The 14661-nt window shown below is 50.5% G+C and overlaps 1 protein-coding gene across 5 annotated transcripts in view; it reads right to left on the bottom strand.

The window, feature by feature from the left end:
* SLC52A3 (solute carrier family 52 member 3) overlaps positions 1–14661 on the bottom strand; it is a 43664-nt gene that overhangs the window by 10008 nt on the left and 18995 nt on the right. The window contains exon 3 of one of the 5 annotated variants that reach the window (XM_049698815.1): positions 11425–11505. Coding sequence is in view for 2 of the 5 variants with exons in the window: in XM_033433424.2 (XP_033289315.1) it covers positions 6646–6662 (17 nt within the window). In the remaining 3 variants the exon portion in view is untranslated. The other 4 variants (XM_033433421.2, XM_033433424.2, XM_033433420.2 and 1 more) reach the window with 4 other exon arrangements.

Here is a 14661-nt window from a genome sequence, read left to right on the forward strand (position 1 = left end):
GTAACTCACTGGCCGCAGGCGAGCAGCAGATGTATTATTTTGATGTGTGGCATGTTGTAAATAATTAGTTACTGAAATCCACAAGTCAGGAAGGAGGTGGCATACAAAACTCAGGATTTCTGGCTTCTTGGGAATATTCTGGAAGACCACACCAGGACAATGTGCCCACATGGCAACAATCACCCTTGGCCCTCTGTAACTTAGGGCACCTGCCTGGGCCCCTCCATGCCCGGTAGACGGTGCAACCCCTGATCAAGCCTAGCCCTTCTTTCTGAGAGCAAGATGTGGCTTGCCCAGGATCCCCCACTAGTTGGGGGCAAAATGGGGGCTGGGATCCAACCTTGGGCCTCTCAGTACTGGACTCCAGGCACTGACTCCAGCCACCTGGAGGCAGACGCCTGGCCTGAAATTGCAGCTTCAACCCTGTGCAAACAACTTAACCTCTGCTTCAACCCCTGCGCAAACAACTTAACCTGATTCCTCTTGTGCAAAATGGGAGGGTCCCAGTACCAACATCAGAATTGTTAGGACCATGAACCTGCAAAATACTAGCATGATGCCTGACACATAGTAAGTGCTCAATAAACGTGAATGATCATGATTACGATTTCAGCAGACATGTCAATTGCATTTAAAAACACACAATTTTCCTGAGCACACTTCTAGATACCACAACACACATTCCTGATGGCAAAATTTTGTCATCACTTCCCCCTGAACAATCAACCTGGGATTATTAGTCACCTACTTTGTGCCCAGTGCGGTGAGGGATGCAAGCAGAAAAGCCACAGCGGCTATGCCCAGAGAAAAGTGTGAGGAAGAGGTGTGTGGGCTGCAGGACCCAGATGCATCATGGGCCAAAGCAGGCAGAGTTGCAGGTAGAGGGGAGGGTGCAGTGGCTGGGACTGGATGGAAAGACAGGGTTTCCCACCTGCTGGGAAAACTAGTAAAGTAGTCTTGTTCAGGCTTCAGAGGCAGAAGTAGGCCTCTGACTGACTTGCGACCCTGCCTCGACTGCGCTGCACGCCTGTTTACACACTTAACAATTGTTACTAACTAGTCAGGCAGCACTTACCATAAGAAAGGGAGTGGGTCTCGGAATTTCTTGAGCCCTGGGGACTTGGCCAGTCCCCTGCGGTCTGGAAAATCTTGTGACTCACATGGTGAAATCAACAGCATTGTTACAATTGAACCAGAGCTGCATTTTTGCACGCAAACAGATGATATCAGTTTGCGGCCACGCACTGCCCGGGACCCTTCCCAACTGGGACTTCAGACTGCTGTTACTCGGGACTTCCCAGCTGCTGTTTGAACCTGGATGAAGGTGTTGGCCCAATCTGGTGATGTATACTTGGTTATATCTCTCTAATACTTTTATTCATCCCCTTCTAATGACTGTATATTGAAATTATGTTAAATAATCTTCTATTAAAGAAATTAATTAAATCTGTTCAGTTGTGTGAGACGAGTGGTTATTTTGCCAGCGAATCCAACGAACCTTGAAACTGAAAGCAGGCTTTCGGCAATACACCACCCTACCTTGGCCAAGGCAGGTAACTCAATAGCTGCAAAACAGGGGCTGTCCCGCCCTGGAGGATCAGTGGAGTGGAGGAGGGAGAGAACCTTTTTCAAAAGCCAGCAATTCATTGCAGCTTCTCGGCTGCCCAAAGTACTGTCCAAGTAGGCCCAGAAATAGGTGCTGCCTGCCCACTCCCACCGGAGACCAGGATCTGGTATAAAGCAGGCAGAATCCCACTAAAAAGCTGACCCACATCAGTTAAGGTAGAGTTCTGCCTAGGATTGGTGAAACAATACAGAAGGAAAGAAAAGGTAGAGCATTGTATGATATTCCAAGGCTGAGGCTACTAGCTGCTTCCCACCGGCCACTCTTCCTTTTTCCTTAGTTATTACTGAGACCAGATTTTTGGTTGGGCAAATGGCCACTGAGCTAAAGGACTACATTTCCCAGCTTCCCTTGTAGCTGGACATGACCATCCAATCAAGACCAGGCCAACGAAGTTGGAAGCGACTTTGGAAGTCTCCTTAAAGGGAGTGTGCCCTTCTGTTCTTCCTTATCCTGCTGTCTAGAATTCAGATGTGATAGCCAGAACGCCAGCAGCCATTTGGCACAATGGGAGATGACACGGGGGGCTAGATGGAGACTAGACGCCCTCAGGACTTTGTGGCCCAGAACTGCCACACCAGCCCTGTTCTGTCTGCCGTAGGACCGTTTTGCTTGTTTAATGTTGTTAAGGTATAAATAAGCTTCTATCTTGCTTAAGCCACTCTTATTTTATAAATAGCAAAGCACTGGCTAAGTGTACGGAGATATATGTTCAAGGATGTATATTGACCAGTGATAGTGAAATGGAGCAGGACCCTACAGTCCTTGCCCCCATGTCCTCAGCCTGCCTTTTGTCTGTGGAAAAACTTTAGCCAAAGAATAAGTTTAATCAGAAAAGTGAGAAAATGCAGAAACAAAGGAAAACAGTCCAACAAAACTAAATAACAATAGTTTAGTCATTAAGCATAGTCAAGGACCTGTAGTTCCTTCTCAAAGGGCTATAGATAATATGCTGAGCCATATTCTATGAGCAGTCTTATAGATAGTGAAACCCCTGCCAGGTGGAGAAGTTAACTGCATGATGATCAGGATGTAGCCATGACATAAGCTGCCACAATTCCGAGAACTGGCCTCAAGAAATGGAAACAAACCAACCCTGGAACTAAAGATTAATTGTACTTAATCAGGATGACACTGGTCAGACCACTGATGATCAATTTCAAGATGACTGTCAGAGCCGACTATGCTGTTTCTGCATGTAGCCCCCTCCCTCTGTCTGTAAAGGCTCTTTTCCCCTGATTGTCGGGACGGGGGCGGGGGTGGGGGGACGTCGGCCTTTGGACAGGCATCTGCCTGCCACCCCCACCACCCCGGTTGCTGGCATTCAAAATAAAGCAAACTTTCCTTTCCACCAAGCTTGCCTCTTTATTGGCTTTTGAGCTGCGAGCAGCTGGACCCCACTTCTGGTTACAATAGTAGCCAAAAACTAATGAGTACATTTATCTCATTTACTATCAAAGCCCAGCCTCAGAAACTCAGGTCCTGCCACAACTAGGATCTGATCAAAAACCAAACTCAAACAAAAGTAGTTGTTGAGACACACCTTAAAGAGATACCAAAAGGAAAAGGTTAGGAGTAAATGTGGGGGCAAAGGTCTTCCAGAAAAATGCAGGGTGCGGGGAGAGAGAGGGAGAGGTAGCTCTCAATATGGAATTTGATTGCAAAAGTCAAAAGTAGGAACTGAGACCCAGAGTCATTTCATATTGATAAAGACAAATCCATAATGGAGTCAAAACAGTGGTGAATATCTATATTCTGAATAACATTCTCCAGAAGCCTCAGAAATGCTGGGAGAAAAGGACAGAAGCACAGTAAATGGTGGGGTTTTGATTCATTGTTCCAGGCCTCGAGAGCAGAAGAAGGTAAAAAATAAACAAGGATCTAGAAGAGGCAATAAATGATATGCAATAAATGATATGATAGGCATATGCCTATGTCTATTAAGGAATAAGTAAATAATTAAAGGGAGGAAGCGAATTTGCAGAAGATGGTTACCTTTTATCACTTGAACAGCTATTCAACTATGAGGTCAGCAAGGTGGCCAGTTACACATTGACAAATATGTAGTTTTCCTGAATAGAACCAGTTAGAAAATAAGACTTCTATTGGGTTGTCATTTAGGAAAAATAAAGTTGGACCTCTTTCTTATCTCTTACTCAGCCCCCACCCCCACCAAAAAAAAAATGAATTTTAGCTGGATCAAATGTTTAAATATTTTTTAAATTAAAAAAAAATCATAAAAATACTCCAAAGAACATATAGGCAGAGGGAACAGCTTGTGCAAAGGTCCTGGGGCAGGAATGAACCTAGGCCAGTGTGGCTGGAACAGTGGGCTTAAAGGGGAGAAGAGAGCAGACAGGGGAGATAAGGAACCTAAATTTCATTTATGTGCAATGGGTCCCATGCACTGAGAGCCTAAATCCCCACGGCCCACAGAGCTTTCTCTGGGTCCTTAGGAAGGTGCCACCACAGCTGCAAGGGAACTGATTTGGCTCTGCAAGTTTCTGTCTCTTCACCTGGAAAAAAGTCACAGTGGTGTAAGGTCCAGCGCGACCCATCTCCTTTATAGTTCCCCTGCCTTGGCTCACTCCCAGCCAGCCACACCAAGTGCCATGTGCTCCTGGACCCCAGCGACACAGCCATCAATGGCAGTGGATGGGGGATGTCCTAGGCAGAGGGACTTGCCTGTGCAGAGGCCTCGTTTCTTCAGAGATCTAAGGAGTGGCTCAGAGTGTGTTGGGGATATTGTTTAAAAGTGCACATCTCTGTGGGCTTCCCTGGTGGCACAGTGGTTGAGAGTCCGCCTGCCAATGCAGGGGATGCGGGTTCGTGCCCTGGTCTGGGAAGATTCCACATGCCGTGAAGCGGCTGGGCCCATGAGCCATGGCCGCTGAGCCTGCGCGTCCGGAGCCTGTGCTCCACAATGGGAGAGGCCGCAACAGTGAGAGGCCCGCGTACGGGAAAAAAAAAAAAAAAAAAAAAAGTGCACATCTCTGTTATCTGTTTTTCCACAGTGACCTTGCAGTTCTTGTTCATTCATTTACCCAGTATTTATTGGATACTTGGTGTGTGCTGGACACAACCTCTGCTCTCAGGAAAGTGTGGGAAGAAACAGTCACTAAGCAAAGTAGGAACACAGAGCAAGTCAGCTGGTGATAGGGCTGTGGAGGGAAGAAGCTGGCCGGGGGAGCAGGCAATCGGGAAGGGTGGCTGCAATCGTAAATGGGGTTGTCAGAGGGAACTTGAAGGAAGGCTGGGAGTGAGCCATGTCAGAGGAAAGAGTGGTGGTGGGGGAGGGCGCAGCAATTGCAAAGGCCCTGGGGCAGGGTCTCACCTGTCTTGCCCCAGCCAGAAACAGGTATTGGTGTTGGAAGAACAGCCAGGAGGCCAGCGTGGCTATAGCAATTCCCGTGGGGAGGAATGGGCAGGTCATGTAAGGGCCCTGTAGGCAAGAGTCTGGGGGTTTTCTCTGAGCTAAAATCTCCATTGCTGGACAGAGGTGGGACCAGCTCTAATTTCGTTTTTAACAGAATCATGCTGGCTGTTGTGAGGAGAATAATGGGGGGCCAGGGTGAAAGCAGGAGTGAAACTTGTTAACCCATTAGGAAGCTGGTGCAGTTCTCCAGGCAGAAAAGATAAAAACAATAACAGTAACAACAACTACAATGGCTGCTATTTCTCGCTGCTTGTCTTGCAGGCCTGGCGCTAAGCACTTCACACACGCTATCCATCAAATCCTCTCAACAATCCTGGGACAAGCATTATAATTGTCTCCATTTAAGAGATGAGGAAACTGAGGCTCAGAGAGGGAAAGTCATTTGCCCGAGGTCACACAGCTGGTCATCTGGGAGCTGAGGTTTGAGCCCAGGCATATCTGACTGTGGACCCAGCCCTCTTAACCAGCCTGAGCAGGGCCCTGTGGGTGAGGGGGGTAGGAAGCTGCTGCAGGGGCCAAGCTGAGCAGGATCCCTTTCCACTCACCTCCAGTCTCCCCAGCACTTGGGCTAGGAAAGGGAGAAATGGGGTTCAGGCCCTGGAGAACCTGGGAGAGACTCCAAGACATATCTGTTTCCCGGGCCCCTTCGGTGACTGTGGGAGACCAGAAACCTAAGGCTTTGAGTGAGACACTTGAGATGCCCCCACAACAGATGGGCAAACACAGGGAAGCCAGAAGGACAGCCTCAGGCAAAGGTGTCCCTTCCCTTCCCATTCTTGCACAGAGAGCTGAGTCCCAGGCCCAAGGGAGTGAAGGGAGTAGAGGGTGAGGGGCCAGCACACCCTCAATGTGTGGGCTGGGCCATCTCCTCCCCCACCAGGCAGGAGGGGCCTTATCCAGCCTTGCTCATCAGAGCCCGAGCCTCCAACCCTGCGCTCGGTCCTGCTCTCTGCTTTCTTCCTTTACAGCATCGCTGGGCATCAGCTTGGGGACGGGAGCTTATCTGTGTGCTGCTCTCTCCCACGTGAGCCCGGCCCTGTCCTCTCTCCCAGTGTCCAGATGGCCACCTGGTTTGCTAAGGGCTGGGCCACCTGATCGAGCCTGCCTCAACCATGTGTGCTAAGTCGGCCAGGGCAGCCTGGGCAGTGCCAGGTAACAGCATGGGCACTGGCCACACACTGCTTCCAGACAAGGGTCTGAGTCAATGTTGTCCCAGGTTCCAGACTCCTAGTAAGACTAGAGGGGTGGGGATGTGGTCCAGGCAGGAGCAAGATGGCTCTGAGTGGACAGAACAGGGAGACAGAGAGGGGCAAAAACAAAAAACCTAGAAGAAGAGATGGAGAGATAAAGACAGAGACTGAGACACAGAGGGACACAAAGAACCAAAAGCTAGAAGCAGAAATGGGCAGGAAGGCAGAGGCACAGAGGCAGGGCAAAAGGAGGGGCTGAGATGAACAGGAGGTAGAAGCAGAGGGGAGAGTCTGTGTGTGCTGGAGGCCCGGCCCAGGTAAGCCACCGCCCTCGTGGCTCACATCCACGTGTATCAAGAGGGCTTCACCTCTCCTCGCCATAAGCTTGGCGTTACCTTGGGCCGCATCCCATCTCAATGTTCCCATCTCACAGATGTGGGGAATCCAGGCCCAGAGAGGAAGCAGTGCTTGCCCACACCCTGTCCAACCCCTGGTCGACCAGGCCTGTGCTCACTTGGCTGTGCACCCTCAAGCCAGCTGCTCACCTTCTCTGGGTCTCTGTGTCTCCAAAGGGTCTGAGGATGCCCAGGCTTTTAGCGCTCGGCTGCCGGGGAGGAAGCAAGGAGATAACAGGACCCCAGCCAGCCAGTGGGGACTGTGAGTTCCCTTTCTCCCTCTCGCCTCTCCCAGGGCCTGGAAGGGCTTCAGGCCTCCCAAGGGGCTGACCTTCGCTGGGTTCCTCTCCCCTCAGTGCCCATCCCAACCCTCGGTCTCCGTGCCAGGCTGGTGAGATTCCGGCCCCCACCTGGTAGGAACAGCTGTCCCAATGGTGTGGAGATGCAGCCGGGTAGAGGTCGGGGGGGGGGGGCGCAGTCTTTTGGCCTGGGGAGGAGGGGTCTGGAGTCCACCCAGCCGGTTCAGGGTGCCCCAACTCCAGCCGGACCTGCGGGCCAGCGGAGGAGGAGACCCTTCCTCCCCGCTATCCCTCGGCCTCCAACCCAGCAGCTGAAATTTCCTTTCTCCACGGCCAAGGGAAAGGCCATGGGCCACCTGCTGTCCCCAGACTAGACTGGCCCCTGGTACCTGCAGCTGTGCACTTACAGGCCTGAGTCGCCCAGGTCGGCTGGCTTACCTGCTGGTCCTGTTCCCAAGTGGCTCTGCATGGGAGGGGCCAGAGGCAGCCGGTTAGTATTAACCTGTCCCCGCCCCAAGGAGGGGGAAAGGCGCGGGCAGGGTGGGCGGGGCTCACTAAGAGCCTAACTGTGTGTCTGAATCAGCCCAAGCAGCCCAATCCAGAGGATCCTGATGATTCAACTTAACAATAAAGGGCTCTTTACTCAGCGCTTTAACCCCCAAAAGACAAAAGAGCTGGCCAGGCATTGGCTCCGGCCCCACCTTCGGGCCACCGTAATTCCCTTCGTGCAGGAATGGCGCCCCCTGGAGCAGAAACTCTTGGTTCAAATAGTGGTGCTTAAATAAGTCACTTGGAAAGTGGGGATAATAATAACGCCCTCCTTGTGGAGCAGAAGTCAAAACAGCCAGTGTGTGCTGAGCGGACTCTGTGCCAGGCCCTGAGCTTGAGGTGCACTGATACGTTTAATCTACCACAGACTTTTTTTTTTTTTTTTTGCGGTACGCGGGCCTCTCACTCTTGGGGCCTCTCCCCTTGCGGAGCACAGGCTCCGGACGCGCAGGCTCAGCGGCCATGACTCACGGGCCCAGCCGCTCCGCGGCATGTGGGATCTTCCCAGACCGGAGCACGAACCCGTGTCCCCTGCATCGGCAGGCGGACTCTCAACCACTGCGCCACCAGGGAAGCCCACAGGCTTTTTAAAAAAATTTATTTTTTATTTATTTTTGGCTGCGTTGGGTCTTCGTTGCTGCACGTGGGCTTTCAATAGTTGCGGTGCACGGGCTTCTCGTTGCGGTGGCTTCTCTTGTTGTGCAGCACAGGCTCTAGGCGCGCAGGCTTCAGTAGTTGTGGCACGTGGGCTCAGTAGTTGTGGCACATGGGCTCAGTAGTTGTGGCTCGTGGGCTCTAGAGCACAGGCTCAGTAGTTGTGGCCCATGGGCTTAGTTGCTCCGCGGCATGTGGGATCTTCCCAGACCAGGGCTCGAACCTGTGTCCCCTGCATTGGCAGGAGGATTCTTAACCACTACGCCACCAGGGAAGCCCTACCACAGGCTTCTGGGGAGATACAACTACTATCCCCATTTTACGAACGAGGAACCGGAGGCCTAGAGAAGTCAAGAGTCTGGCAGAGCTGGTCTCTGATATCCACTGACGAATACTACTCTGCCGCATAGTAATAGTTCGTATCCAGTGAACTATAATAGTCCAATATCCAATGAAATTTGTTAATCCTAGGCAGGTGCTACTTTTATTCCCTACTTTGTAGATGGGGAAACTGAGGCTCAAAGAGGTTAAGTGACTCCCTCAAGGTGCTATAGCCGGTAAGTGCGGGTCAGGATTCGAACCCAGACTCAAACTTGTGCACACACGGTGTGAAATGAATCTCACAGGGCCTGGCTCACTGTGTGTTGAGGTCTACGAATAATTCTGGCTTGCTTTTTGTCTTATTCTCTGAGACAGTCATTTACTTGATAAGCAGTCACTCCCCTGGCAAATGCTTGGGGTGAGAGGTAAGCAGACCCCAGGGGTGGAGACCGGGCCCCTCTCTCAGCTGCCAGGGGCTCAGGAAGTGATGAACCCAACACTTTGGGTTGTAGGGACACAAGAATTTGCTCGTCCTCTACCAGGATGCAGTGTGAGGCTGCTGCCCCCCCAAATCTCTCCTTCCCAGTGATGCCCCCTCCCGACTCTCAGGAAGTTCTGTCTAAGGTGTGACCCACATCCATCTCATGGGTGCTCCTTATATCATTTTTACTTTTAACTTAAAAAATATATCTTTGGGGAATTCCCTGGCTGTCCAGTGGTTAGGGCTCCGAGCTTCCACTGCAGGGGGCATGTGTTCGATCCCTGGTTGGGGAACTAAGATCCCGCATGCCAGTGACGCGGCAAAAAAAAAAGAAAAAAAAAATCTATATCTATCTATATATCTTTATTGTCAACCTTCAAAGACTCCCCCGTTGCTCACCAAATGAAGAGAAATGCCCAAGCCTCGCATTTACATCCTTCCTCAGCTGGGACCAATAAATCTTGACAACTTTATCACTTCCTCTTTCTTACATGTAGCCTTTGCTACTTACAGCCAGAACTGCTCACAATTCTCTAAGTGTTTACAGTACTTTTAAGCCACCAAAATTTCCGTACTGATCCTTCTATTAGAATATCCGTTCTGCCCCATATTTTTCTGCGACAATCCTACACGTGTTTCAAAGCCAATCTCAAATACCACCTCCTCTAAAGAAACCTTTCTTGACATGTGTCTAATATAACCAGTATACCCTGGGAATTTAATGTTTGTTGCATATGTGAATGAATGAACCCCCGCCAAAAGGTTCCCCACTTCCTTGTCATCTCCAGATACTTGTATAGTATTTGTTGTTTAATTGACATTAATTAATTAAAAGTTGTTAGCAGTTTTAGGTTGATGGGAAAACATTCTTTATACAGTGGGGCACATCCACCACGTCATTCTGAAGCTTGCTTCTTCTGCTTAATATCTTAGAGATCTTTCTATATTCCCAGCATTGAGACCTTCATTCATTGGCTTCATTCATTCAACAAACTTTTATTAAGTGTCAGTTGTATGTCAGGCACTGTGAGAGAAGCTTAGGATATAAAACTGAACAAAACAGACAAAGCTGTTGTCCTTGGAGAGCTGATATTCTTTCTGGTGGAGGAAGATGAACAATAAATGGTAAAGAATAAGGAAATTATTCAGTACGTTAGAGGATGTTCTCTGTAGAAAAAAGAGAGAGCAGGGTGAGGGGAAGGTGGAGTGGGGGAGGACCCAGCGGGGGCAGGTTGCAGAGTGCAGGGAGCCTGTAGAGGCACTTTGAGGGAGTCCCAGGACAGGAACGGCAGGACCTAGCAGCGTTGCATCACCCAAAAGCACAGGGGTGAATTTAGCCTGCCCCCATTGCTGGGTGCCTGTCATTTACCATCAAGAACAACGCTGCAACAAATACCGTGGCAATCTGTCTTTTTGCCCAGGTGTGAAATACCTGTAGAATCAATCCCTGGCCGTGAACTACAACATACTTGAGAGCGATCACCCAGTTGCTCTCCAAGGACGCTGCACCAGGACAACGAGTCCTCCACAAAGCGCTGCCCCGGGCGCTCTCAAACAGGTAGACTCTTCTGGCCGGTCAGGAGGTCGCTCATATTCCACCAGGAGAGTTTCCAGGGCAGACATCAGCTGATCCGTGGCGGGTCCCCCAGGGCAGGCACCAGAGGTTCACTCACAGTTGCGGAGATGTGCTGTGCTTTCTGAACGGGTTGATGGGCAATTGGATTAGGGGCTGAAGGCGCCACTGCCGTTACTCAGAGAAGCCACCAGGGGGTGCAGGAAGCCCCAAACTCCGGGGAGATGGACCTTGCAAAGGGCATCTGGACTCTTAGAACCTTCTCACTGGGGTTGTGTGGGCCCTAAGTGCCAAGGTGAGAAAAGGTGGAAGGTGGGAGGAAGGAGGAAAGAGAGCAGGAGAAAATAAGACGCGGGAAAAGAGGATTAGGGAAAGGGGCTTCCAAGGGTGCCTCCAGACCAGTTTCAGTACTTGTTTGCTCCCTGATCAGGGCTCCCAGCATGGTGCAGACCCCACCAAAGGGAATACAATCTCATATCCATGAATTGAATTCAAGAGTCCAGAACAGACTGGAGAAAAAATTCACAAGATAAATATGTACAGTATGATGATTCCATTTGTGTAAATAAATTATATTCTCCACAAATAAAAGCTACATATTCTTTAGGGCTGCATGTGTGTTTACCACATATACGTCTATATGAAAAAATCTGGAAAGATGAATTTCAAATTGGCAACAGTGGTTACCTTTGGGACTGTGTGTGTGGAGGTGGTCAGGGAATAGGAAGTGGAATGAAGAGGACTTTAGACTTAAATGAAATATCTTACTTTTCTAGGAGTCTATAACCCTGTTAGTTGTGTAACCTAAAATTAAAAATTGCTGAAAAAAAGAAAAAAATGAAGAAAAAGAAATAAAAGAAACATCAAATGCCATCCTAGTGTCGCATCAATAGAAGTCTTACCTGCAGCTCAAGGGGGGTGACAGCCTCCTCTGCTCTGCTGAGAGCGTACCTAGGACCTCCTTTCCTCTCCTGGTCTCTGTCCTGTGTGAAGAACAATGACAGCTCAAGGCATGCCAAGAGTTGAAGGTGGGGGGAATTATGGTGCCACCTGAATGGGATGTGCTGATGGGGGAGAACGCCCCTTACCCAAGTTGGAAAAACTGGGCTGGAATGGGAACAACTTTCAGGTTTGTATGTAGCAAATGGGTCCCTGCTGACAGACCTCTGCTGGGCAGGGTCCTGCCCTGGGGCAGGATTCCAAGAGTGAAGCATGGTGGAAATTCCAGCGCAGATGGGGTAGAGATTTCCCATCTAGCTAAGTAGGGAAGGTGTGGGCTAATCTGGGGATTTGGAATGTATGCAAGATGAGGCAGCATGATGCTTCCTAGGAATGTAGGAGTGCCAAGGATGGACTCCCAGCATCCTATGGGAGGTTGTGGGGGATTTCGTGAAATGCCCACTCAGCTCTGGAAAACAACAGCTGGGAGGCCAGAAGGAGCAGCCATTGAGATGGAGATCAGACCTCAACCGTAGGTGGGCCTCAGTATCTTCATCTGTAAAATGGGTGAGGGCTGGGGTATGGTCTCTGATTTTTTTCCAGTCAAGTATGTTCCAGGGTTCATACTCTTCCTTATGGCCCTCAACCTGAGGATTTGCAGCTCCAATCATTGGCCACCAGAGGTCGCCTCTGACAGGCTTGAAGAAGAAAAAAGCCAGCCTGGTCTGAAGAGGAACCTGAGGCTGGGAGTCTATTTCTTCCTTTCTCTCTCTTTAACGTGACTATTGATTGAGATTAACTCTGTCCCTGCACCGGGGATACAGCAAGGAACACGGTCTCTGAAATGGAGCTGCTCTCTCCTCTCCGAACTCCTGTTTTTCTCGCACACCCCACATCTAATCTCTTAGCAGATCCTTCGGGACCAAGAATCGGGCCACTCGGTACCCTTCCACTGCCACCTCCCTGTCCAGCCTCCTTCATGTGCTGCCTGGACTTCTGCGGTCATCTCTTCACTGGCCATCCTACTTCTCGCCCTTCTGCCCTTCACAGCACGACTCAGAGCCTGTCCTGCCTCTGCTCAGAACCCTCCCAGCCCTGCTGGGTTCCTCCCCATGGACTGGCCCCGTGGGGTTCTGCTCCCATCACACTGAGCACGGCTTCCTCCCTCCCCCCTCCCTCTCCACTCCAGCCACACTGACCTCCCTGCTGTCTCTCACGTGGCAAACTCGTGCCCTGCCTCAGGGCCTTTGCCCTTGCTGTTCCCTCTACCTGGGGCTCTTTCTCCAGGCAACCCCGTGGCCCCTCCCTCACTTTATTAAGGTCTCTGCTCAAACTCACCCTTCAGAGGTGACCCCTTATTAAAATAGCCTGGTCGCCGACTCTGTCTCCCTGCACATGCCGCTCCCGTTTTCTTCACTGTGCCCTTGATGCTGTGTTACGTGTTCTCTCATGTACCTTGTTTGGTGTCTGACTCCCACCAGCATCAGCTCGACAAGCGTGGGGACCATGTCTGATTTGTTCCTGGCTGAGGCCCTGGTATCTAGTTTGTACCTGGCACACAGATAAGCTCAGGAAATATTTGTTGACTGATGAGTGACAGGGAAGACCTTGAGAAGGGACAGCTGGGCGTGAGGGTAAGAGTGACTTTCAGTGAGTGACAGGTGGAGGGGAGCTGGGCTGCACTGATGGAGGGGGGATCCTCTCTTGTTGGAGGGCACCGTGCCCTCATCTCAACCTCCTCACACTTCTGTCCCCCACCCTCCCGCAATGACCCTGACTTGCTGGGGGCCAGAGGCAGGCTTCTGACCCTTTTGGCACCACAGGCCTTCTCTTCACCTCTTCCCTCTGCAGGACTGTGTGTCCTGGGCCCTCAGGAAGCACCCAGGCCCTGGAGACAGGGCATCTGAGTCAGGCCTGGGCCTGTTTCCCCATCTGTCTAGTGAGGTAGCCAGTGAGAGGCAGATGCCCAGGCCCAGGTCCAAAGTGGGGGGATGGGCTGATGTGAAGGGGCTGTGCCCTCTGCCCCTCCCCACTCCAGACACTGGCAGTGTGGCCGGGCCCCTCGAGGACAGCTAAGCTGTTGGCTTCCTGCCTGGCTCCAAACCTGAGAGCAGATATACCGGGGAGGGGACAGTCAGCGGCAAGGTCTGCGGAGCTGCTCAGAGCACAAGAAGCCAGCCCTGAGGAGAGAATCAGGGGGGCCCAGGGGAAGGAGCCCCAAGCTTCTGGTTTTCCCAACCCAGAATATTCTTCCCACCTCGCCCAGGCTTCCTTCACTCTCATGGCATGTTCACAATTTTGACCACGCCCAGAGTCTGCCATTAATGATTGTTTCTTAATGTGTTTTCTTCAAATCAACTGGCTAACATTGAATTCGAATAATTTCAGACACACAGAAAAAAACAGAATGACATTATGAACTACATACCCAATACCCATATTTAACATTGGCATTTTCCATATTTGCTTCATCTATTTCTTTCTGAAATATCTTAATGTGAATTATAGATAGCATCCATTTTTGTCCCCAAATACTTTAGTTTGCATGTCCAAAAAGTAAGGCTATTTCCAGGACCACTGTTTCACTTAATAATATCAACATTTCTCTGATATCTAATATTTAGTCCACAACTGACTTCCTTAATTTTCTCCAAAATGTGTTTTACAGTTGACCATGGATTCATTGTAAAAGGAAACTTGACACACGAAATGAAAAGCAAGTATCTTCTGCTATGAATAGAATGTACCTCTGGAAATGGAGACAGTGTTTCAGGCTGATGCGGTGCCCAGGCTGCAGCTGAGGCCTGCTCTCCACTTGTTATGCAGGAGACTCGTGGGCACTGGTGTCAAACACAGAGCAGCAGAGAAGACTTTCTCACTGATGTAAGGAGACTTGAAAAGGACTCAGAAAGGGAATCACCTTTTCCACGTTGGGGTCAGAGTTATTTAATGCGGGACTGGTCTGCAGGGACAGGGAGGTGTGGGCGGGCCAGGAAAGTGGCCCATTCCCAAGACTCCAGAAGGTTCTGGGGAAGGACCTGGGATTCCTGGAAGACCATGCTGCAGTGGGAAGAACACTGGAGGGGAGTTGGGAAGGGGTGGATCTGTCCCTGCTCTGATTTGGGCCTCTGTGTTTCTGTCTGTAAAGCTGGGGAAATAGTGATGCCAGGACAGGCCTTCCACCCCACCCCTCCCCCGCT

Source organism: Orcinus orca, chromosome 16 (genome assembly GCF_937001465.1).
Source record: "Orcinus orca chromosome 16, mOrcOrc1.1, whole genome shotgun sequence".
Taxonomy (NCBI): domain Eukaryota; kingdom Metazoa; phylum Chordata; class Mammalia; order Artiodactyla; family Delphinidae; genus Orcinus; species Orcinus orca.